Source organism: Orcinus orca, chromosome 10 (genome assembly GCF_937001465.1).
Source record: "Orcinus orca chromosome 10, mOrcOrc1.1, whole genome shotgun sequence".
Lineage (NCBI taxonomy): Eukaryota > Metazoa > Chordata > Mammalia > Artiodactyla > Delphinidae > Orcinus > Orcinus orca.
Window position 1 is genome coordinate 4347869 of NC_064568.1, and position 26385 is coordinate 4374253.

The window sequence follows — 26385 nt, forward strand, 5'->3', positions numbered from 1 at the left end:
AAGTTCTGCCCACATTATTTTGTAATTGTGGGATTTCTTTTTAATTGAGTTTCATTCAAAAGAATTAGCTAGAATAGTGATTTGAATGGTGGATGAGAAGTGTACGGTAAGGCAGCAGCAGGAGACTGTTTCATGTTGCAGTGTTTCCCTCCTCCCAGTGCTCAAAATGCCTTCCTTCTCCTCATGAGAATGTTTTATATCCCTTAAGACTGTTAGAGGGAAAACAGGTCGAGAACTCTGACCTAATGCTTAAAAACATTTGTCATTTGTCATTGATTATTTTAATTCACGCCAGAAATTAAATGCTAGAGCTCCAGTATATCCTATCTGAAAGAGAGGATGGTATAGACCAATCATTTGTTCACTGAACAAACAGTTATTCAGATTCTGCTGTATATCAGCTTACATTCTAGTTGGGGAAGATGACAACAAGTAATAAGCCTATTAAGTTAACTAGGAGTATGTTAGGTGTGGGCTATAAAATAATAAAGCTGGGAAAGGGAGATTGGAAGTGCTGGGGGCAGGCTGCCTTTTTTGGGGGGGGATAGATTTATCTATTTATTTATTTTTGGCTGCGTTGGGTCTTTGTTTCTGTACACGAGCTTTCTCTAGTTACGGCAGACGGGGGCTACTCTACGTTGTGGTGCACATGCTTCTCGTTGAAGTGGCTTCTCTTGTTGTAGTGCACGGGCTCTAAGGCGCAGGGGCTTCAGTACTTGTGGCACACAGACTCAGTAGTTGTGGCTTGTGGGCTCTAGAGTGCAGGCTCAAGAGTTGTGGTGCATGAGCTCAGTTGCTTCGTGGCATGTGGGATCTTCCCAGACCAGGGCTCGAACCCGCATCCCCTGCATTGGCAGGCAGATTCTTAACCACTGCACCACCAGGGAAGTCCCTGGGCTGCCATTTTTAATTGGATAGTAAGTGTAAGCCTCATTAAAGAAGACATTTGAGGAAGGGCTTGAAAGAGGCAAGCAGGTTAGCCATACAGCTGTCTGAGCAGTGAGCATTCCCAACAGAGGGTACAGAACAAAGGCAAGAGTGTTCCTGATGGATACAAGGAATAGGAAAGAGATTGGTGTGACTAGAGTAAGAATAAGGGAGTGTAGAGTGATAGTAATTGGGGTGTCAAAGATGTAATCGAGTGCCTCAGTTATCTATTGCTGTATAACAAAGCACCCCAAAACTTAGTGACTTTAAACAACTATTTTATTTGCTCATAATTCTACGAGTCAGGTATTTGGACTGGGCTCAGTTAGGTGTTCTTGTGCTGGTCTTGCCTGGGGAGTCACTGTAGTTGTTAGGTCGTTCAAGACATGTTTGGCGGTTGGTACAGCTGAGCCTCTCTCCTTGTGGTACGAGGATTTTAGCCTGAACAGCTATAAGGATAGAGTTGTCGTTGACTGAGCTGTAAAGCCTGCTGAAGGTCTCGGTATAGCAAGAGAAAGCAAGCCCTAGGCACAAACACTTTTCAAGTCTCTGCTTGTGTGACATTTGGTAATGTTTCACTGGGCCAAAACAAGTCCATGGCCAAACCTTGGACCTTATCACGGGATGGAGAAATAGATTCCATCTCTTGATGGGAGGAATGGGAAAGTCAAATTGTAAAGTGAAGGGCATACTAGATTGGATGAATTTGTGCTATTAATCTGCCACACAGAGGGCCAAATCAGGTATGCCCCTGAAAGCCATTTTTAAGGACTAGTTTTCTCTTTGAGTGTAAGGAGGACACATAGAAAAAATTAAGCAGGGGAGTGACGTGATTTGACTTAGGTTTTTAAAGGATCATTCTGGCCGTTGTATTGAGAATAGATTATATGGCAACAAGGGAGACCAGTGAGGAGGCCATCGTACTAATCCAGACGAGGTATGATCATGGCTCAGACTAAAGTAGTAGAAGTGAAGATAATGATAAGTATTTAGATTTTTGATGTATTTTGAATGTAGAACCAACAGGATTTTCTGGTGGATTGGCTATAAGAGAGAAATTGATGACTACAAGGATTTTAGCTTGAACAGCTGGAAGAATGGATTTGTCCTTGAGATAAAAAGTCTGCTGGTGGGGCAGGTTTTGTGGGAAAGAGGAAGAGTTCAGTTTGAGATGTCTATTAGATATCCAAGTGGGAATGTCGAATAGACAGTTGGCTGTATGAGACTGGAATTTAGGAGATGTCGAGACTGAAAATAAAATTTAAGAAGGTATCACAATTAGATGATATTTAAAGTCATGAGACTAGGTGAAGTCATCAAGAGAGAGAATGAGTGTAAAGAAGAGAAGAGGAAAAAGCTCTGAGCCCTGAGCACTTCAGTTTGAGAAGTGGAAGAGGAGCCTGTGAGGGAGGAGGGAAATGAGAGTATGTGTACTGGAAGCCAACTATAGAAAGACTTCATAGGAGGGCGGAAAGATCAACTGTGTCACATGCCACACCGATAGGTCAAGTAAGATGAGGACTAAGAACTCGTCTTTGGATTTAGTAATGTGACGATGATTGGTCACCTTGACAAAAACTTTTTGATAGAATGAGATAAAATCCAGTTGAATGGCTTTGAGAATGGGAAGAGAGGAATTTGAAGACAGTGAGTTTTATACCATTTTTATGAGTTTTACTGTAATAAGGAGCAGAGAAGTAGGGAGTAACTGGTAGAGGAAATGCAGTCAAAAAGAAATTTCTTTAAGGTGGGAGATGGAAAAAAATCATGCTCATAAGAAGAATTCAGTAGAGAGAAGAGAAAAATGATGTTTCTTTCATTTATAATATTTAACAAACTTCAGTGGCACTTGCATGTGCAGGCACTATTCAGAGCACTTTACAAATATGAACTCATTTAATATAAGAATGAAAACAGGGCTTCCCTGGTGGTGCAGTGGTTGAGAATCCTCCTGCCAACGCAGGGACACAGGTTCGAGCCCTGGTCCGGGAAGATCCCACATGCCGCAGAGCAACTAAGCCCGTGCGCCACAACTCCTGAGCCTGCGCTCTAGAGCCCGCAAGCCACAACTACTGAGTCTGTGTGCCACAACTACTGAAGTCCGCGTACCTAGAGCCCATGCTCCACAACAAGAGAAGGCACCGCAATGAGAAGCCTGCGCACCGCAACGAAGAGTAGCCCCTGCTCACGGCAACTAGAGAAAGGCTGTGCACAGCAACGAAGACCCAACGCAGACAAAAATAAATAACAAATAAATAAATAATAATTTTTTAAAAAAAGAATGAAAACAGTGACTGGCCACTCAGTATAAAGTACTGTGGTGGGTGCTATAAGGAGTTCAGGGATGTGTAGGACACAGCCCTGACCTAAGGACTTGTGGTCTCTTTTAGAAAATATAAAAGCTTGCAAAAAAATGAAAATAGGAAGGTAATATATAACAAAAAGGATACAGTTTAGAACTTCAGAGAAGGGAGATTACTTTCAGCTGGAGAGTAAGGAATGTCACTAATTTGATTCTAATTAAATAACAGTCCTTTAAACTAAAAGTAGGCTCATTTGTACCTAAATTCATATACGTTTCACCTTGAGCGTGGACAGGAGTGTGTGTGCGTGTGTGTTATAAGGTGGAATGGGGACAGGGTTGGAGATAGGAAGGAAAACATTCTTCTCTTCAATAAATAGTCTAAAGAGGTCTAATACAGAAGAGACAACCTCAGAGATGCTCCTTTCTAAATCACCATAATTGTCATCTTCTTGTTTATAGTCCTAACCTCCATATGCAAGGGGCGGGTTGGGGGTTGATGGCAAGGGAAGGGCACGAGTGTGCGTGTGCTTGTGTATGTGTGTGTATGAGTATGAACTGCATGTGCATCTTCAGTACCTAAAGTACACGGATTCCTCTACCAGTTAGATATATTTAGGAGCCTGTCTTTGATTTTTAAATAGTTTGGGGAACAATTTAGAATTCTTTTTCCAGACAAATAAAATAAGAAAAGTTGAGATACAGAAGCCCAGGAAATATGATTAGAATATGTCCTTTCATTATTATCTGCTCTTAATGAAAAGTTTAGTGGTTGTTTGAAGTCTGAGGATAAATAGAGAATTCAAACTGTTTAGAATTGGTACTTGGGTGGAAGACAGTATTTTTTGTTCGGTAGAACCTTGTGAGGAAAAGTTTATACAGAATCATTCCTGGGGAGTGGAGAAGCCTAATTCAAGTTGGCTTTTTTTTTTTTTTTTTTTAGTGGTTCCTCATACATATTGTCTATTTGAAAGATCTAGGGACCTGTTAATTTAATCAATCTAGGGACTGATTGCAAGTTCAGGGAAGACATTCTTATGAGGGTCCCAAGGAGCTTTTGATGCCCAGTTGAAGTTCAACAATATTAAATGTCTTTGACATCCCCTGCTGCACCAAAGTGAAGCCTTCTTCCTTATTAGGGAATTGGATCCTATATCATCCTATTTTACAGTTATCTGGTGGGTTCACAGGAATTTTTTTAAGTGTCCTGGAGTTAAAGGCTTTTCATTTATTCTGTTAATAATGGCCATCACTGGAGATGAGGTGTTCAGAAAGATCTAATACTCCAAGATAATTCTCACAAAAGAGCTATTAGGGGGCTTCCCTGGTGGCGCAGTGGTTGAGAGTCCGCCTGCCGATGCAGGGGACACGGGTTCGTGCCCTGGTCCGGGAAGATCACACATGCCGCGGAGCGGCTGGGCCCGTGAGCCATGGCCGTTGAGCCTGCGCGTCCGGAGCCTGCTCCGCAACAGGAGAGGCCACAACAGTGAGAGGCCCGCGTACCGCAAAAAAAAAAAAAAAAAGTAAAGACTTCATGGATTAGTATGTGAATGAAATGGGGGAGTGAGTAGTCTAGAGGAAGTTTACCATAATTCTGCATCTTCAGATAATTCTTTTTTATATATATATTGAACTATAGTTGATTTATAGTATTATGTAAGTTTCAGGTATATAACATAGTGATTCACCATTTTTAAAGTTATACTTCATTTATAGTTATTATAAAATATTGGCATATTCCCTGTGCTGTACAATATATACTTGTAGCTTATTTATTTTATACATAGTAGTTCGTACCTCTTAATCCCCTCTCCCCATGGTGCCCCTTCCCCCTTCCCTCTCCTCTCTCCTTAACTGGTAACCAGTAGTTTGTTCTCTCTATTCAGATAATTCTTTTAATTTCTAAAAGCTCTGTTTTCATTTTGAAGAAGAGAACTGCCAACTAGGTCACAAAATTTGCAAGAGCAGTAGAAGAAGATGGAACTTTTATTACATACTTCTTCCTAAACTAATGCTGCTTTTACATTCTACATCATTACATTTACATTTATCCTACATACATTTTATCATACATGATTTATCAAATAAGGTTATTATATGAAACAATCTAATTTTTGTCTGTTTATCTTAGGTTTCCCCAGTACAAGCTCTGGTAAATTGCTTGCATCATTTGACTCACTGTTACTCTCCACTGAGTTAATTATATAAAAATTACCTCTGAGTTTTGGAGCTGGGTAGGGAGAAATAGTAAAGCCAAGTGCAGGACATCCAGGTGGCAGCTGTTCATACCTCAAACAATGAGCAAGATCCAAAGACTATACACAATTAATTATTTCTTTGGGGGCATGAAAGCAGGATTAGAGTAAGGCAGAACTCTTAGTGGTTCTCACTGACCAGGTGGTTGTGGTTTTGACTATCAGAGTGAACATTTTCACCATGGAGGCAAGGGTTCTAGGCTGTAGTGCCACTAGAGCCTCAGTTGTCTCTAAAGAGGAGAATAATATCAGCCAGAGGCTGAGGCTCAAGAGACGTGGTTTATAGTCCCAGCCCTATCACAACTAGATAGGAACTTGGGGATTCATTTAACATGCAAGAGCTTTTATTCCTCACCTGTAAAATAAGACTATTTCACAAGATAACGTCTCAAGATCTTTAGATTTTAGCAGATTCAGAATTTACAGGTACAGACATGTATAGATTGATTTTAAAAATAAAGTAACACATTTTCCTATGACTCAGAAATGGACAGAGACACAGGTCTCAAACTTAGCATATTTTCTCTTTCTAGTTTATTAGACTTAAAAAGCAATTTCTTAACTGATTATTTTTCTTTGATTACAAAGTACTCATAGAAGTTAAATGAGGGATTTTACTGGACTTAAACTGGAACTACTAGTATATAGGAAAATCTGGATTTAGACAAAGCCTTATAACTTTTGGTAGGGTGATTATTTACTTTCAAAAGCAGGCATTCTAGATTCCTTTAAATAGCCACTTTTAAGTCCAGTATAATATTTTTAAATGTAATAAATATCATTCTATATGTAAATCCTTAATTTACACATTATTTTGCTGAAACAAAATCTGCCTTAAGTGAGAATGGCATACCTTAATTTACATGAGATTAATCTCTGTAGCCTACCAATTAATAAATAGAAATTTAAAATTAATTAAAAAATGTACAGTGAAATGGGTGTAACCATATGGTGTATATATGTACTTTAAACATTTACTTGATCTAACGTTTCTAAAACATTGAGAGTCTTAAGGTAAAACTGTAATGCTTCAGGGGTTTTTTTTCTCTTTTTTTGGCTCCCTGTCGGGGAACTGAACTCAGTTTTTTTATTAATGTTAAAATTAGGTGTACAAAGGTATTTTCTGGTTGCTATTAATTCTTCAAAAAATGGACAAATTTTCAGTCTCCTTAGCATTAAATTGTTACTATTAAAGGTTAAGAGTACATAAATAAGTACTTTACAAAAGAAGCCCTAGTTCCTAGGGCATTAGATTTTCTAAGTTTAATTACCCTAGATTAAATTCATTTCCTTTTTTAATAGGATTACTATAGTAGTAGGGATATTCTGAAGACATAGAATATCTAGATTTCAGCAGTACATTAAAAAAATTTTTTTTAACTAATTTATTTATTTTTGACTGCGTTGGGTCTTCGCTTCTCTGCACGGGCTTTCTCTAGTTGCTGTGAGCGGGGGCTACTCTTTGTTGTGGTGTGCAGGCTTCTCATTGCAGTGTCTTCTCTTGTTGTAGAGCACAGGCTCTAGGCATGTGGGCTTCAGTAGTTGTGGCTCGCGGGCTCTAGAGTGCAGGTTCGGTAGTTGTGGCACACAGGCTTAGTTGCTCCGCGGCATTTGGGATCTTCCCGGAACATGGATTGAACCCGTGTCCCCTGCATTGACAGGCAGATTCTTAACCACTGTGCCACCAGGGAAGCCCCAGCAGTACATTTAAGAGAGTTTTTCATATCTTTTGAGGGGGAAGTTATAACTGATTATTCATAGCTGAGTAAGTGAAGGAATGAGTGAAAAGAGTTCTACAATATCATCCTGGAACACAGTCTCTGATGAATTGTTGCAATTTGCTTCCTGTCCTTTTCAACCTCTTCATTAATCCTTGGCTAAAGACATTGCCATGCTTAGAGTTGAAGATGTCAAGCTGCTGAAAAGAATAATTAAATTTTTGAGCTGTAAAGTTGGAATCCAGTGGTATTCTCAGACGTAAAGCATAAGTCACCACATTATGTGATTTATGGAAAGATCAACTGTTCTTAACACCATTTTCAATTAAAGAGAAAGCAAACATGGGGACTAAATTAGATGCTGTGACTAGGTTCTCTAGCAGATCTCTTAACTCAAAGTATTTTAGATACTGTGGGATCTTACCTAGTGGGTAAGATCTTAATTAACCTAAATTAGACAAAGCTCTTGTTACATTGCAATACATTTTAATTAGATTGTCTTGGGAATTCCCTGGCAGTCCAGTGGTTAGGACTTGGTGCTTTCACTGCCAGGGCCTGGGTTCAATCCCTGGTCAGGGAACTAAGATCCCACAAGCTGTGCGGCGCGGCCAAAGGAAAAAAAAAAAAATTAGGTTGTCTTAGTCATTCTTTGAAATTAAAATTCTAGAAAAGAAGCATTATTAATATTACCTTAATATTAGGATGTTATAACAGAAACATTGTTGTTGATATACTTACAACATAAAACACCCTGAGAGAAAACAGAGTTCCCAGTAGTTGAAAAGAATGAGAGATGCTTAACAATATCCCCATCTCAGTTTTGTTTACAAGGAGCCACTAAGAACAAAGAACATTTGTTGTCAGTTGATCATGGGCAAATTTGTCTTATTAAAGTTTTCCCCTTCATGTGCACGAGAAAGCACTAAGTTATTAGGAATTTTAATTAGGACTTTTCCTTTCCAGCTCCCTAGACTAATTGTCTACAAATTCTATAATACCCTATGAAGCCTTAGCAATCATCTAAACTTTAAAGTTAATTTTAACTTTAAAATGTTTTGAAAATTAATTTTTATCAAATCATTAGGAGATAGAGGTAATTTTGTCAGAAAATATTCATGGGAAGATAGAAAATGTTTTTTTCCTGAGTGACTGCCAAAGTCAAGAACAAACTAGAGGCAGTTCCATATTGATTTTCTAAATAATGGCTTGGAAACAGAGGTCTTCCATATTTATTGCTTCTTAGTCTTATGTGAGAAATTTGTCTCCTCATTTTAATTGTGGATGCTTTCACTTAATCATGGGGTAAACTATCTTTTACGGCCTGTTACAACTCTGGCTTGGAATTCTGTGGAGAAAAAAAATTTGTAACTCTACCTTTTATGTGGTTGTAGAATATCAGAAACTAACTCAGTCCTTAGAGGACTAAAATTAATTCATAGGCAAACACTGTCTAGCAATCAGAGGTGGCTCTGTAAAACATTGAATGCAAAAAAAAGGAAGATTCCAATTCAGAAACCAGCCACAACTATCTGTAGATTTAAATAGCATAAGCATGTATTTGAGGTGATATGATTTATATTCTTATTTCTTATGGATTCATTCAACAGACATTTATTGAGCCTACATTGTCTGCCTGGTCCTGGAGAACCAGAAGCAAATGTAGGCCCCACCATATGTATCCCCCTTCTTTTATGTAATTATAAATAAATTGGTCTCATAACTTTTAGGGAGCCTTACTTTATGAGTAGTTTCACTGGGACCCCAGGTTGTTGACCTGCAGCTGTAAGTCCTTATTTCACTGTTACCGTAGTGAAATTACAGAGTTTAGTGATAGCCTGTGTTAATTAACCCATTCAAATACTGTAGCAAACCTACGTGTAGTCTAACAGAATACAGAAACCTCGGAACAGGGTTTCCTCTCTCTTCTGTGAATACATCATTTTATTGCTATATTAGATTTTTTTTTTGGAAGTATTTCAAATAGGTTGAGCCTAAGGAAATCAGGCCAGTGAACATGATGGCATTTATTACTGGATTCTGACAAGTAAAATCAAGATTGAAGGCTTATAGATATTTAATGAATGAACCATATTTCATGAAAATTCTTGAATTGTAAAGTTCAGGTGTCCAGGAACTTATCAACTCCTACCCTACCTCCACCTCTCCACCCCACTGCCCACCCTGGCTTTTGGAAGTGTGAGAGGGTATTTTGGTTGTCGCAAAGATGTGGAGAGGGGAGTGATTCTGGCTTTAGTGAATAGAGCCCATGGATGACATAATGGCCAAAATGTCAGGAGTAACCCTGGTTGGAAGCAGAGCCCCCAGGCATATTTCATCTCCCTCTGCCCTTCCCTCTTCTTTTCTTTTCTCACTGGAAAGGGAGAACCCCAGCAGTACAGATATTAGGGGTTAGCAGTATGCTGTTAGCACCCTGGTGCTCTTGTCACAGCACTTATTTGGTGCCATTCCCTCTTTTTCATCTAAGATATTTTTCTGAGGAAACATTGATGTCTAAATTAGTATCTAAAGTGCTCAACATCGCTAGTTATTAGAGAAATGCAAATCAAAACTATGATGAGGTACCACCTCACAACAGTCAGAATGGCCATCATTATAAGTCTACAAATAACAAATGCTGGAGAGGGTGTGCAGAAAAGGGAACTCTTCTACACTGTTGACAGGAATGTAAATTGGTGCAGCCACTATGGAAAACAGTATGGAGGTTCCTTAAAAAATTAAAAAGAGAGTTGCTGGACTTCCCTGGTGGTGCAGTGGTTAAGAATCTGCCTGCCAATGCAGGGGACACGGGTTCTAGCCCTGGTCGGGGAAGATCCCACGTGCCGCGGAGCAACTAAGCCCGTGTGCCACAACTACTGAATCTGCACTCTAGAGCCCACAAGCCACTACTACTGAGCCCGCACACCACAACTACTGAAGCCTGCGTGCCTAGAGCCCGTGCTCCGCAACAAGAGAAGCTACTGCAATGAGAAGCCCATGCACCACAACGAAGAGCAGCCCCCACTCACTGCAACTAGAGAAAGCCCACACGCAGAAACGAAGACCCAATGCAGCCATAAATTAATTAATTAATTTAAAAAAATAGAGTTGTCATACGATTGCACTCCTGGTCACATTTCCAGAAAAAACTCTAATTTGGAAAGGTACATGCACCCCAGTGTTCATACCAGCACTATTTACAATAGCCAAGACATGGAAGCAACCTAAATGTCCATTGACAGATGAATTGATAAAGAAGATGTGGCATCGATACACAATGTGAATACTACTCAGCAATAAAAAAGGAAATAATGTCATTTGCAACAATGTAGATGGGCCTAGAGATGATCATACTAAGTGAAGTAAGACAAAAAGAAAGACAGATACCATATATCACTTATATGTGGAATCTAAACTGTGACACAAATGAACTTATTTACAAAACAGAAACAGACTCACAGACATAGAAAAGAAACTTATGGGGCTTCCCTGGTGGCGCAGTGGTTGAGAGTCCGCCTGCTGATGCAGGGGACACGGGTTCGTGCCCCGGTCCGGGAAGATCCCACATGCCGGGGAGCGGCTGGGCCCGTGAGCCATGGCCGCTGAGCCTGCGCGTCCGGAGCCTGTGCGCCGCAGCGGGAGAGACCACAGCAGTGAGAGGCCCGGGTACCGCAAAAAAAAAAAAAGAGTTCCCTTAAAAGAAACTTATTGTTACCGGGGGAAAGGGGATGGGGGTGGGGATAAATTAGGAGTTAGGGATTAGCAGGTACAAACTATGATATATAAAATAGATAAACAGCAAGGTCCTGCTGTATAGCACAGGAAACTGTATTCAATATCCTGAAATAAACCATAATAGAATAGAATATGAAAATATATATATAACTGAATCACTTTGCTGTACACCATAAGTTAACACAACATTGTAAATCAACTCTACATCAGTTTAAGATTTTTTTAATATAATAAATGAGTTAGCATCTGAAGGGACATTAATTCTGTATACTTTTTATATTAGAACATATTTATTGACCCCAGTAGAAGGTGTGCGTTATCTTCCTTGTCTTCTTCCTTTTCCCCTCTGTGATTATAATCATAAGTATACTATTGGTGTGTATATATCTGTTGTATATACATTGATTGCATTTCACTGAAGTGAGTTCATTGGAGTGAGTTGTTTCCTAGCTTCAGCTTAGTGAACCTGTGCTTGTGATATTTTCAGGAACAGTACAGATTCTCATTCAGCCACTTTGACTACTATAAACCTGATGTGAGTTTGGAATTTAGAAGTTAGTTGCTTTGACCTTAGCAAGACTTGTTCCCTTATACGCTGTTCCTATTTAATGTAAGCACACTTGGGCCGAAGAACATGTAAATATTTGGCTTCATATTTGTCATCTTACATTAAATGTTGACACTAGTTAATAGAAGTATGTCTAGGAGATCCTTTTCTTTGGATCAGAATACCAGCTTCACTTTCTTTCTGACCATTTCTAAATGATTATCTTTTCCTTATTGCAATTCAAAATATCTAAATTTGAATTCATAATTGTCCTTCCTAAAACTAACCCTGCTTTTCATCTTCCCTATTGCGTCATCACTCTCTTAGACTGGAAACTTGGGCCTCATCTTTTTTTTTTTTTTTAACTTTAAAAAAAAATTTTATTGGAGTATAGTTGATTTACAATGGTGTGTTAGTTTCAGGTGTACAGCAAAGTGAGTCAGTTATACATATACGTATATCCACTCTTTTTTAGATTCTTTTCCCGTATAGGGGCCTCATCTTTATTCATTCTTCTCTTTCATCTCTAATATGTAGTCAACAAATCCTATTGGTTCCTTCTTCAGAAGAATCACTAGGCCTTTCTTTCACATTTCCTCTGCCACTACTTTACTCCAATCCTTATCATGTTTCACTAAGAACACCTCTAGTTTCTCAGCTCTCTTCAAGCTTTTGACTTCTGAGGTTAAAACTACCAAAGTAGATGGCAGAATGCATTAAGACATAATGTCTCAGGAAAAAACAGGAGACAGGTGAATATTTACTCTGAGATCATCTAATCTGCAACAGAGTAAAATTTATCTTTGTCTTTTGTCCTAAATTTTAACTATTCCCAGAGTTTTACTTACTCATTTATTCCTTCATTTAATAAATATTTAATAGTATTTATTAAGTATATGTTCTGGTGTAAATAGCTAAATATTATATTTATTGTCTTTGCATTTTCCTTTGACAATTCATGTGTTGTCTTCAATTATCCTATTTATGCTTTCTCTAGTTTTTCAACCTCAACCTTGCAAGCTCTAGTTCTATTTCTTAGGTACTAAACCTCGATTCATTTTAAGCTCCATAAATCACACAAGTTCCAAAACTGATGGATAGCAAAGCAAGGACTCAACTCCACCTCTTCTGCAGACCAGCAGCCTTCCAACCGCATCTTACTAATATAATAAGGCCTGTTGTCTAAGCTTAATGACATGAAACAATGGAATACTATAATGTGATGGTATCTCAAGAGAAAGGGCAAAGGAATGAGAAATTGGCCCTTAAATTGTTTTTTTATAACAAACTTTAAGAAGTTTGGAGAGCATTATATTCCCATAAGTAGCCAGTTAATAGCATACGTGTCTTCAACTTGCTTCCTACTGCTTCTTGGTTGTATTTTTATTTTGCTATTCTTAAAGAATATTTGGAACCACTAGGGCTGTATGCAGTTTAGTGGGAAATTAAACAACAAAGAACAATGAAGCCAGGTTATTTAAAAATGTAATAGCTTCATATCTTCCCCTGCCGAAGCCATCTATGGCTAGTAAGATTTTGGAAAGAATAAATTGAGTCAATCCTTGTTCTTCTCACATGGACTTGAACTAGCCCTCAAAAGCCATTTTCTTGCTCTTTTAGCAATTTTTATATTTTCTGAGAATGTGAAAAATGTGTGTTTTTTTATTCCTGAGAGCCCAGTATGGTCTGTTCTTCACCTGTGATTGGAAGGTATAAAATAGATATTAAGTAAGGATTTTCAGTAGATAGCTTATGTAGATCTGACATTCATGGAGCATAGCAAGAAAACAGCTCCTTACTGTGGCGAATAACATTTTCTAAAACAATATAGCATTACCTACGTATTTCCTCCAATTGGTAGTTTCTCAGACATAGAATATGCTTGAACATATTCTAATGGTTTACCATATACTTTTGAAATTTGAGTTGTTTTATTTTGCCTTTTTTATTAACTTTTATTGGAATATGGTTGCTTTACAATGTTGTGTTAGTCTCCACTGTGCAACAAAATCAATCAGCCATATACATACAGATATCCCTACCCTTTTGGACTTCCTTCCCATTTAGGTTACCACAGTGCATTCCCAGTTCCTCCCACCCCACCCCTTTCCCCCTTGGTATCTGAACATTTGTTCCCTACATCTATGTCTCTATTTCTGCTTTGCCGATAAGATCATCTCTAGATTCCACATATATGCATTATTATACAATATTTGCTTTTCTCTTTCTGACTTACTTCACTCTGTATGACACTCTCTAAGGCCATCCATGTCTCTACAAATGACCCAATTTCATTCTTTTTATGGCTGAGTAATATTCCATTGTATATATGTATCACATCTTCTTTATCCATTCCTCTGTTGATGGACATTTAGGTTGCTTCCATGTCCTGCCTATTGTAAGTAGTGCTGCTATGAACATTGGGGTGCATGTGGTTTTTTGAATTACGGTTTTCTCTGGGTATATGCCCAGGAGTGGGATTGTTGGGTCATATGGTAGTTCTGTGTTTAGCTTTTAAGGAACCTCCATATTCTTTTCCATAGTGGCTGTATCAATTTACATTCCCACCAACAGTGTATGAGGGTTCCCTTTTCTCCACACTCTCTCCAGCGTATTGTTTGTAGATTTTTTTGAAGATGGCCATTCTGACCTGTATGAGGAGACGCCTCATTGTACTTTTGATTTGCATTTCTCTAATAGTGTTGTTGAGCATCTTTTCATGTGTTTGTTGGCCATCTGTATATCTTCTTTGGAGAAATGTCTGTTTAGGTCTTCTGCCCATTTTTGGATTGGGTTGTTTGTTTTTTTGATTTTGAGCTGCATGAGCTGCTTGTATATTTTGGAGATGAATCCTTTGTCTGTTGTTTCATTTGCAAATATTTTCTCCCATTCTGAGGGTTGTCTTTTCGTCTTGTTTATGGTTTCCTTTGCTGTGCAAAAGCTTTTAAGATTCATTAGGTCCCATGTGTTTATTTTTGTTTTTATTTCCCTTTCTCTAGGAGGTGGGTCAAAAAGGATCTTGCTGTGATTTATGTCATAGAGTGTTCTGCCTATGTTTCTAGTGTCTGGCCTTACGTTTAGATCTTTAATTCATTTTGAGTTTATTTTTGTGTATGGTGTTAGGGAGTGTTCTAATTTCATTCTTTTACATGTAGCTGTCCAGTTTTCCCGGCACCACTTATTGAAGAGGCTGTCTTTTCTCCATTGTATATTTTTGCCTTCTTTGTTGTAGATTAGATGACCATAGGTGTATGGGTTTATCTCTGGGCTTTCTATCCTGTTCCATTAATCTGTATTTGTTTTTGTGCCAGTACCATACTGTCTTGATTACTGTAGCTTTGTAGTATAATCTGAAGTCAGGGAGCCTGATTCCTGCAGCTCTGTTTTTCTTCCTCAGGATCACTTTGGCTATTCAGGGTCTTTTGTGTTTCCAAAGAAATTGTAAAATTTTCTGTTCTAGTTCTGTGAAAAATGCCATTGGTAATTTGATAGGGATTGCATTGAATCTGTAGATTGCTTTGGGTAGTATAGTCATTTTGACAACATTGATTCTTCCAATCCAAGATCATGGTGTATCTCTCCATCTGTTTGTGTCATCTTTGATTTCTTTCATCAGTATTTTACAGTTTTCTGTGTACAGGTCTTTTGTCTCCTTAGGTAGTTTTATTCCTAGGTATTTTATTCTTTTTGTTGCAATGGTAAATGGGATTGTTTCCTTAATTTCTCTTTCTGCCCTTTCGTTGTTAGTGTATAGGAATGCAAGAGATTTCTGTGTATTAATTTTGTATCCTGCAACTTTACCAAGTTCATTGATTAGCTCTAGTAGTTTTCTGGTGGCATCTTTAGGCTTTTCTATGTATAGTATCATGTCATGCCCTTTTTTTTTTTTTTAACATTGAAGGTATGATCTGGGATTAGAGGAGATGGGGAATTACTGCTTACTGAGTACAGAGTTTCAGTTTTGGATGATGAAAAATTTCTGGAAATAGATAATGGCAGTGGTTCCACAATATTGTGAATGTACTTAATGTCATTAAATTGTACACTTAAAAATGGTTGAAATGGTAAATTTTGTGTTTTGTATATATTACCTCAATAAAGAAAAAAATGTTTTGAAAAACACTGAAGGTATGACCTCACTTAGAAAACTGAAATCAACCTGGTCCCACTAAAGGCTATATTTTTTCTTCCTCATAAGCCTGCTATTTTGAAAATGTTTGTTTACAAACAACATATATTATTTTTCCTGAAAAAAAGAAAAGTAATTAGGAACTAAGAGCCAGTCAGCATTTTTGAGCAGCACCAGTATAATGATACCACCTGGAGTACTTAAAATTCCAGATAAAATTAAATATTTGTCATTTTAATCTGCATGTACGACTTCATTATGGGTGAATGTACACTTTCTATTGGGCCCTTGGAAATCTGGAAAACAGCTTGACCCTTTTACACACCTCAGGTTGGAGACCACTGTTCTATACTATGTCTCATGACATCACAGATACTATTTTAATATACCATTTCATCTTATGACACAAATTGCTGTATGATTCTGTACTTGCTCTGCAGGTGGTGCTTGGGGGTTACCTGGCCCTTCCTTGATTGGAGGCTGATATTCCCATCAGGGCTTTATGGTACTTTACAGATGTGAGATAGCTCCCCAACACCTTTGAGCCCCTTAGGTGGTACATGATTCCTTTGAGGTAGGCAGAGCCTAAATAAGCAACCTTCACTGCTTATTGTACTTCTTCAGTTAATTGTCTCGAATATGAAGGCAGGTAATTTAACTAATTTCTAAAGAAGGTCAGTGCCTCTGTTCTTCCTTCCTAAAACCTCATAATTCTGGTATTGGCTTTGGCACTAAGCAAAAGCTTCTGTTGCTCTCCTTTCTGAACTAATTGGTTCTAAGCAGTAAAATAAAGTACTTGCCTTATTTAGAGGTTCATATGACTATACTAATCTCAAAAGAGTTTAAACTCCTTTACAGTTCCTCGCTTTGTCATTTTTCTGCTCCCCCACCCACTGGCTGGTTATGGGGGTTTACTTTTTCATAAAGAAAGCCGCTGAAGTCAAAAGCTACCACTTATTGAATCCCAGTGGGAGGTTCATACAGTTAGGGACTTTTTAGCTGAACTGGTTGTCAGCTGGAGGAGGGCAAGAGAAGAGACTCCTTGAGGAATGCACAGCCAACTGATGCGACAGGTTTTAACTTCAGTGCCTTCCTTGCAGATCTGTTCTCTGCTTTCTACAAGTACAGATAGTAATTGATTTATTAGATTTATCATTTTTCTTCCTTGATTCAACTTTACTTTTCCCCATCTTTTGCCACTTTTGGAAAAATTTATCCAGCCAGTCATCAGGCATCAACATCAAGAAGGTCAGTCTGTAGAAACAGAACAAGTTCCTTGGTCTTCGGACTTTTTTCCCCAGTGGATCCTTCATGAATAAAATATAGTAAAGCGTGAAAGAGAAGGAGAACATTAGGCATTTTATCCAAAAAATAAAGTAGTATCCATGAGGTCTGACAGCTGAGGTAGGTTTTAATAATATAGAAAAGCCTCTGGAATTAGTCTTGGTTTTCATAAGGAGTATCTTTTGTCTGGGATTTGCTTCCAAATAATTGCAAGGGAGGGAAGAAGTACTGGCCATGAATTAATAATTGAAGCTGGATAAAGAATGCATAAAATTCATTATCCTCTCTACTTTTATATATATTTGAAATGTTGTATAACAAAGAGGTTTTTAAAAGACATCTTTTCCCCAGGAATTTTGGAAGGACAAAATCTATTTCCTTATGAAATTTTCAGCATCCCCCCCGCAATACTCAACAGTGTTGAACACCATAAGGATACTATTGTAGGTTTGTATTACTGAGGGAAAAAATATTTTCTTGTCAGATATAATTCTGAATTTAGTAGGGTTTTTTGTTATTTTTGTTTTGTTATTGTCCAGATTGTTTTATTAATACAGCAATGTGTAAAATTATTTCAAAAACTAGATTCTAGTGAAACTTGTGTTCAGCTTTGTTTCCATCTGAAGGCATATTCAGTAAACTTTAATCAGTATTGAGAAGTCTGAAAACTACTCAATGAAAAAATAGTATTAAACAGTTTCTTTATAAAGTAACACTTAAACGTTTTTAGTTGTTTGTAAAGGAAACTTTTTGTGTTATCGTTTAAATATCCCTGATATATCTTTGGGTGGTATTTAGTAAAGGAGCCTATTTTCTCAGTCTGGGTCCTAACTTAACTTTACTGCTAAATCCTCGGTGTCTTGTAGTTTGTCAAGTGATCACACTTATTAAAATATCTATGCCAATTGAGATACTATAACTTTGATCTAAAGCAAGGGTTAGCAACCTTTTTTTTTTCTTTGTAAAGGGCCAGATAGTAAATATTTTAGGCTTTGAGGGCCACAAAAGTGCTCTATTACATATTCTTCTTTGTTTTTTTGTTCTTAGAACTCTTAAAAATAGTTCTTAGCTCTTTTGTAAGATCCTTATTAAAACAGGCAGAATTAAACAATTGCTTTTTAATTAGATGCTTTACAAAATATTAATAAAAACTAAGGACCCAAATGTTAAAGGTTATTTTCAAAGGTAAAATTATGACTCTTATACAAAATGAACATATGTCAAAGATTGTATTTAACTCACTAATTAACCAATTATTAGGAGCCACTAAGATATTAAAATGAGAATTAGACTTACGGAAATTTATATTCTCTACCAGACAAAATTGATTTGTATTTCATCACCAGCGCTGTCCACAAGGTAATTTCCGTCTCTACAGAGTTTCACAATAACCTAGCCAGAGACAAAGATGCAGACCTTTATACTATCAGATAACTCCAAAATATCCAATAGACAACACCAGATATTCCCTTGAAAGGGCACGTAAAATTTTTTACCATTTTAGTCTTTCACAGTTTCTGCTGACAATCTCCCATCCCTCTTGTGATCATAAATAATTTCCAAAGATTTTTCTTGATCGCAAAATAGTTGGTCTCTTTAGGTTTGACCTGATTATTTATATAGATGCGTTAAGAGTGCTAATTAATCATACAGACAGCCTTGAGTTTTCTTTGAAAATCCACAGTGATACAGTTTTGAGCAATTACTAAGGCTACAAGGTTAACTTCTGTATGGAAGTTTTCGTAAAGAATCTTAGATTGGACTTTTAAACACCTCTATTATTTACTATCCCAAGGTTAGGAAACCACACCTAAGAAACTCTCTGACTAGATTTCATCTACAGAGCTGATGAATTTGAATGAGTTAATCTCATCTTTAGGTCCCCAGCATTTGCTGAGGCTTGCTAGGAAGTAAGTGACCTTCCTTACCACCGCTAAGCCAGGGACCCTGTAAATCAGGCATCAGGTCGGTTTTCCTGGGAGGGCTTCTTTTTAGACATTGGCTCCATATATAAAGTCAACTATTCTTAGTATGATTTTTCATGTATGATTAAATGAGAATCTTTCTCAAATATGACATTCCAGGTATGTATGGTTACAAAATCCAATTATATCCTAATAAAAAGGAGATAAGATACTAGTATTGATCCTATACAAATAACTGTATTGCCATAAAAAGTTAAGGAAAACTCAGTAAGTTTCTGAATGCTGTTGATTCAGTAAAAATCAGATACTACTTAATGTTTTATTTTAGATCACAAAAGCAGAGTCTACTAAAATGTGAGTTAGAAATAGTTTAAGAAGAAAGTAAAAGGGCTTCCTCATGTAGCCACAAAAAATAGAACATTAAGAGAACATCAACAGTATTCTAAACAAAAAACCACAATAAAATTTCCTTCATCAGTTCATTCCGTCCTGTATAGTTACTGCTTGCTCAAATGGAACTTGGGTCAGCAGTCTGCTTTCATGAAACATCTGCTTCTGGACTGAAAAGCATCATGGAAATCCTGGTCTAGTCCACTGGTAAATCCTGAAAGTTATCTAAGTGATGTCAGCTCAGAAACATGTACCTAAGGGTCTGTTCTTTGGAGTAGCAATAGTTTGTAGAGTAACTTGTACATTCCTTTCCATGAGACTCTCAAAGATAGTTTTAGGTGTAACAGTTAACCTGAAAGTTTCATTTTTCTATATTTAGGAGCCAGTCTTGGGAAGGCCAAATCAAAAGAATTGTTGAAAGAGATTTGGACCCTTGATTAAGATAGGAGCATGGATGAGAAACAGTACTTGGTTATTTAATCAAAATGACAATAAAACATTATAATAAACATGTAAGGGAATGCAATTTTAAAGAACTTAGCTCTTTCACAAGTAAAAAACCTTTGTTCTTTCTGGTTGTTTTGTTTTGTTATTTTAATCATTAAGAACATTGTAAATCCAACGTAAGGCCAGAAAGTTATTCTGCTATCTAGGCAAATTACACAGAAGATAAAGAATAATCTTTCATATTGTAGATGAAGGCATTAATCAGTAAGCCAAAGAAACTAGCCCATCAAAACTGATTGAATTTTGCAAAATTTGGACATATTTCATATCTTCTTTTCAGATCCCAGTAGTATAAACCAAGGCAAATCAAATTCAGTTTCTAAGACTTGTCTTTCTTTCAAATTCTGGAACAAACTGCCACTTTACTTTGGGACAAAAATGCTCTTTTTCCTTCAGAAACAAAAGGACTTTACACCTTGTACTGTTGCTCCTAGCGTAGTTCGAACCTCTTATATCAATTATAACATATTTCAGAGAGAAGATTAGGTGGAGGGAATGGATAATAAGAAATATCTGTCACACACAAGGATTTTAGCAGAACAGAAAGGCTCCTGAATACAGATAACAGATTTTCTACAGCCCCACACTTCTCTTACACCTTCTTAAAGTGGCAAAATGAACCTGATTGGTAATATGACCTGAAGATACAGCCACTCTAACAGCATATAGAAATAAGAAGCAAATGTATATCAACTTAAAACTATGCTTAATAATCAACATTTAGTGTTCTATTTACTTAGAAATTTATCTGAGCATCTAAGAATTATTTGTTAATTAGCTTCATTTAACGTTAGTCCAAGATTTTAAATTGCCATAAGATCTTGGAGGTATTTAAGCTGACACATAATTGCTATTGATATAAAAAGTTATCCAGGGGGGCTTCCCTGGTGGCGCAGTGGTTGGGAGTCCGCCTGCCGATGCGGGGTGTAAGGGTTCTTGCCCGGGTCCGGGAGGATCCCACGTGCCGCGGAGCGGCTGGGCCCGTGAGCCATGGACGCTGAGGCTGCGCGTCCGGAGCCTGTTGCTCCGCAACGGGAGAGGCCACAGCAGTGAGAGACCCGCGTACCGCAAAAAAAAAAAAAAAGTTCTTCAGTATTACGACTCAATTTAGATGAACACAAATTTTCATTTTTCTAAATATCAGACATTATATAAGAAGAATACTATTAACTTGTTTGATTAGTAAACCTGTATAAGTAAATTTAGGAAGTTCAGATTAATTTTAATCTGAATTAAAACAAACCCAAGTAAATTAAAATGTGTGCAGTATTATACTTGGACAAAACTAATCTTTTTTCTTTGTTTTTTTTTTTTGTTTACAAATCTAGTCTTGATTTGCAAAATATTTAACTTAATTATATGAATTTGGATTTTTTAAATGTTTCAGAACTAGTAGTTTCTGTAAGAAGGATTTTTTTTCTTTGTCTAACATATTTGAAGTATTACATGTTCAGTTCGTTTTCTTGGACTTCTAAGAATATTTGATACGTAAGTGCTTATTTAGCTCTATAAAACCAATGAGAACAGAACCCCTTAATTTAAGAGCTATTATAATTAATTTTTAATGTCTTCTAAAAATAGGAAAACATTTTATACTTACACAACAAGAAGTCAAGATCTTTCTGAATTACAGACACAGACACACAGAGAGCTATGGCTTCAGTTCTACAACTTCAGCCATGAATCAAAAGTAAGCGCAAAACCTTACCAGTACAGATCTCAAAGAGCTGTTCCCCTTTCTAATATATACAGCATTTTTAATTGAGTTGAGCTCAATGTAGACAAATGGGCAAAAAGAAAAGTCTAACAAACTGAATTCTCTTTTGGTTTATTACCCAACAGAAAATAGATCTATTGTGTATCACTTTTCTGAAGAGACCACCACATGGTCAAATTATTAAAATCAAATTCTCATTCTGTGCTGCCATCAATGAGGAGTAATTTATCATAAAGCAGAAACCAACAAAATCAGCAAGAGAAAAAAAATCAAAAGAACCAGAAAGTAGCAAAATTAATGTTCTATTGCCAGTTGAGATTTTCTTTGGGAGCCAAGAAGACTTGTACCAAGGCTAAGGCAGCCAGTGAGGGGTACTTCTCTGACAACTTGGGTAAATTCATTAGCATCTTGGTGGAACCTCAAAAACTGTTTGAGAATAATTTTTTGTAAGGTAAGATCATGACTCTCATATAAATACACAGTGAACATTTCTTACACACAAGGTCTTACACACCCAGGAAACTCTTCAGGGCTGCTCTCTACATATGGCAGCTCATCCAGTCAAGGCAGTTTTGATCTTATGACACCTTGTCTCAACACTTGTTTCAGTGATCTCAGTGGGAAGAAAAGAGAATAAAAGAGCTCATGACAGAAATGTTTGGTTTGGTTTTTTCTAAGTGATGAGGTTACACATAATTTTGCTTTCTTTTACGCCCACTCGTGTTTTCAGAGTTTTCTACAATGAACATAATTGTCTTAAAAGAAGGTATATTTAAAATGCTAATAAACAGAATTGAGCAAACATCTGCTAATGTTGATGCTAGCAGTGCAGGATTGGGGGTTTTTTTTGGTTTTTTGTCATTGTTTTTGTAGAAACAAATATTTACTCTGTTGAAACCTTATAACCTAATTTTTAAGCAAAGACACAACTTATATTAAGTCATAAAATTCTTTATTAATTTGTTCTGGAGAGTCAAGGTCTGAGTTCTGTGCCTCTAGAGATAAAAGAGGAATTTCTGGAGCCATGGTTTTAACGCAGAATTTTCTTCAAATTCATTCAAGATACTTTGGATTCCATTCAGAGTACTTTCTCTGATTTTAAATGAAAAATGCTAAGGAAGCTGGTGAATGCTGATAGAAGAACCTTCTTTGACCTCTCGGTACTGTGTTGGCTTGAGCTTCCAGCCCCATACTTAAATTTAAGTATAGAAATGATCACAGCTTTAGGCTCATAGAAAGGACTATACTGTACTATATCAAATTGTCTTCATGTTAACCTTTGTGCATGTTAACTTCAAAAAAATGTTACTAGCTATTATACATTGTACACGCTACACTATATTTTATAATCATTAAAATTATTCCTGTGTGCATTTCCCAAAACTACTTTTATAAATGAAGAAATAAAGCTCAGATCTGATAGGTTGTTTAAGGATAAATCCCAAAGTGACTTTTTCAGTGCAGAAACAGTTTCTTCAGTTCTTTCATGCAGTATCGTGGGTATTGAATAAATAGTATGTGATGGTACAGAAGCTGAGCTCAGGTTTACGATTGTGGTGTTTTAATCTGTTGCTTAAACTTCAGAGACCTTAATGCTTTTCATTCAGAAGCTTTTTCTCCCTTTTTCCGTAGTGAAAAAGACTTCAGGGTCTCATGCTCTGCACAAGAAGTCTTTCTGAAGTCTTTCTCTTGCTCAGTTTTCATTTAAATGACTTTGTGAACCTAAAATGAAAATAAGAGAAGAAACATTAGAAAAGCATAGAAATTTGTCCTGCCGATCTTTTAGTCCTTTGTCGAAAAATGGGTAGATTGTTTTCTCTTTGTATTTATTGAACCAAGCTACCTAAACAGTGTTATCCTATTTAGAATGTTTTTAACCTTCTTTAAGCTATTCTCTAAACCTTATCTGGTTTTAAAGGAAAATACAAATGTGGATGGTGAATTAATGTTCTGTAGCTTTAAATTCAGCCAGTTTGGTGCTTTTGTCTCTTATAAAAGATGCTCACAGCTCGAGAAGAGAGGCAGCTACTGTCTGTGATCTCCATTCTCAAACTATTCAACTATTCATTTGCATTAGCAGCTCTAGCAAACTGCACCCACATCCAGGCGCGCGCATACACATACACACACACACACACGCACACACATACACACACAGATGCTTGTTTGGCAGAAGCTTTCTGTTTATTCAGCAGAGTCCTCCCTCGCTCCCAGATGTAGAAAGCTCTAAGAGTTGATGCAGGAGACAGAACCGGAACTGTATGAAGGCTGAGGAAGGCACTGCGGAGGATTGGCTATGCAGGGATGTTGATGTGGTGTGGCTGTACCTGCCTGTTCTGTGAAAGTCACTTCTCTGAAGCTGTGAAGGTGAGAAGCCCAGGGATCAACTAGAAGCTTCATTTCGGCCGGCTGTTGGCGGGGGAATGCATTCCCAGTGGTAGCTGTCCTCATTTACAGCGTTATTCTCGGAAACCAAGTATGTGCAGCCTTGACAGACTATGCCACAGCTCCTCTGCAGTTTGGAAGCTGGGACAAATGGAAAGAGCTTAGAGCCAAAAGAGGTTGTGATTGTTTGCACGATCCAAGCTTGCTCTGGCAGTGCACAAATGAAGGATGAGCTTTGTGGCAAGCAAAATCAGCAGACTGCCTGACAGGGGGTTTTGGTAAGATAAATGTGTTGCTTGTGTTTTGGGTCTCCACCACCTTGCCCCCCATCTTTTCTTGTTTTTTTGGTTTTACTTTTCTGTATCAGCTATATAGAATTGACTGTTAGCAATAACTAAAACATTTTAGAGATTCACATTTGGTGGTAAGGGATAGCCAAGGGAGCTGAAAGGAAACCATTATTTCTGGTCATTCAGTTTTGTGACCTTCAGAAATAATCATCAGGTTTTCTCCATATCCATGAAGAGGCAGAAGCTAGGAATTTCCAGAGCAAAGAACGCTAACAATAAGATATCCCTTCTCTTCTTTGAACAGTCATAATTACCCCCGCTCCTTTTTTTTTCCCCCCCAGCTTTCCCTATGGCCTGAAGTGGAGAAGAAAAAATAAAGTCTTCTTGCTCTTATTAAATTGTTGCCGCTGGAACAGTAATAGGCTGAGAATATAAGTATGGAGGTGGAGGAAGGCAGGTTGAGGAGTCTGCTATTTTCATAGCTGTGCATTGGTGGGTGTTTATCTTAGATTCATTAGCATTGATGTTCATTATCAAGTGGTTGTTAGTGCTTTATCTCTTTGCCTGTACTGTGATTTAATCCCTTTTATGTTTTATTTTGTACAGTTTTTCTTTGCCAGGCCCAGTAGTATCATTATGAGGCCTTTTTCTGTTATTATTAATACATATTAACGTTTATTAGAGAAAAGATGGTTGTAGAAAGTAGCCCTGAAATACTTATGGACCTCAAGAAAGGTAAAGATATTTTCTCTTTAAAATCTAGGGTTTGCTTTCAGCAGATTCTGGAGTCTTGATTTGGGGATCTTTAATAAGCATTTTATTGCAAGTTAAAGAAATAGTCACATTAGTTTTGTGAAATCCTACCTTACTCTAATCTGCCTTAAGTTGGATCCTGTTTCTTGTGTTTTTCTAAGCATGAAGGTTTACTTTTCCTCATCCTTTCTTAGGCAAGTGTTGCTGGATGGTATGGTGACTGTTTTATTAGCCTACCTCAGACCTTGTCCTTGAGCCCCCCCACTTCTCACCAGTGGAGAGAGCCAAGTTTTCTAGCTGCTTAGAGGGGCACAGAAGAAAACCATTGACACCTGGCTTTTTGCTGACTCACTGGTTATATAAGCCTTGTAAATACAGCTATCCATATACTCCATTAGGTTACTGGGCAGGTGGCCCCCTCCTCGTTTACTGGCCTCTTCCTTTCTCATCACCCTTCTGCTTCCTCCTTAAGTTTTTGGTAACACAGTCTCAACCTTTCACCAAGTGAGTTCTAAGAAGCAGTGAATAGACAAATCTTTTTTCTTCTATTGAATTGTTGGGTTAACTGTGTATTTTCATCTTGATTATGTTAAAATTCCAAATTCTATATTTTCTTGGCACATGAAACCTACAGTATTAATACATCTTTTCATTTGTGGGCCAGTTAAAGTAAAAACTTCCTTTTCTATCTTTGAGAACTCAGTTTAAATGCCCCTGTTCAAAGAATTATTCTGTGACCTCCCAGTCTAAAGTAGGTTTCTCGGCCTTACATTATTCCTTTTCTCACAGCACTGTGTTCTTTTTCTTTGCAGCACTTTTCACAGTTTATGTTATTTGATTACCCGTTTTTCTGTTTCCGCCAATTTTCCCCACTCAGCCCTAAGTGTCATGAAGGCAGAGAGTTTATTTTTTTGTCAATATATGCCAAAGCGCCTAGCAAAACGCCTGGCTGAGAGTTGAAGAAATGACAATAGGCAGTATTACATGTGTAAAGACCCTATGCTGATGTCGACTGAAAAAAAAATGTACAACGTCAGAGTTGTGAAGTAAGTTTTATTTGGGGCAAAATGAGGACTGTAGCCTGGGAGACAGCCTCTCAGATAGCTGTGAGGAACTACTCCAAAGAGGTAGGTGGGGAGTTCAGTATATATGTGATTTTGGTGAAGGGGGATTCATGCAGTCAAGCACACATGTTGACAGAAAGTTGCCACTAGTCACAAGGAGCAGATGCCTCCATTAATGATTTAAGTGCTTTTCTAAATATGAGAAGATGCAAGAAATTGGGATCATAAAATCTGAAAAATATCTAACGATCTGAAGCCCCGTTCTGCCAGTTTTTCCCGGAGCACAGAGTGCCTCATTCCTGATCTCTGCCCTGGCTCCTTTCAGGGTGTGTTGAAGGTCAGCGATTATGGTGGCTAGTGACTTCATCCTTGTAGAGGCAGATGGTGAGCAACAATTCTTCATCCACAGTGAGAAGAAACAGGATGAGCAGCAGGGTCTGAAAAAGGCCAGTGTGGCTAG

At 37.6% G+C, this 26385-nt stretch overlaps 1 protein-coding gene across 12 annotated transcripts in view; it reads left to right on the plus strand.

Moving 5' to 3' along the window:
* Positions 1-26385, plus strand: part of TMCC1 (transmembrane and coiled-coil domain family 1) — a 221069-nt gene that overhangs the window by 154918 nt on the left and 39766 nt on the right. The window contains exon 2 of one of the 12 annotated variants that reach the window (XM_033414096.2): positions 23629-23800. The exons of the other annotated variants lie outside the window; for them this stretch is intronic. Coding sequence (XP_033269987.1) covers positions 23738-23800 — 63 coding nt within the window. The 5' untranslated portion in view covers positions 23629-23737. The remainder of the gene's footprint in view (positions 1-23628; positions 23801-26385) is intronic. 12 annotated transcript variants of the gene reach the window in all.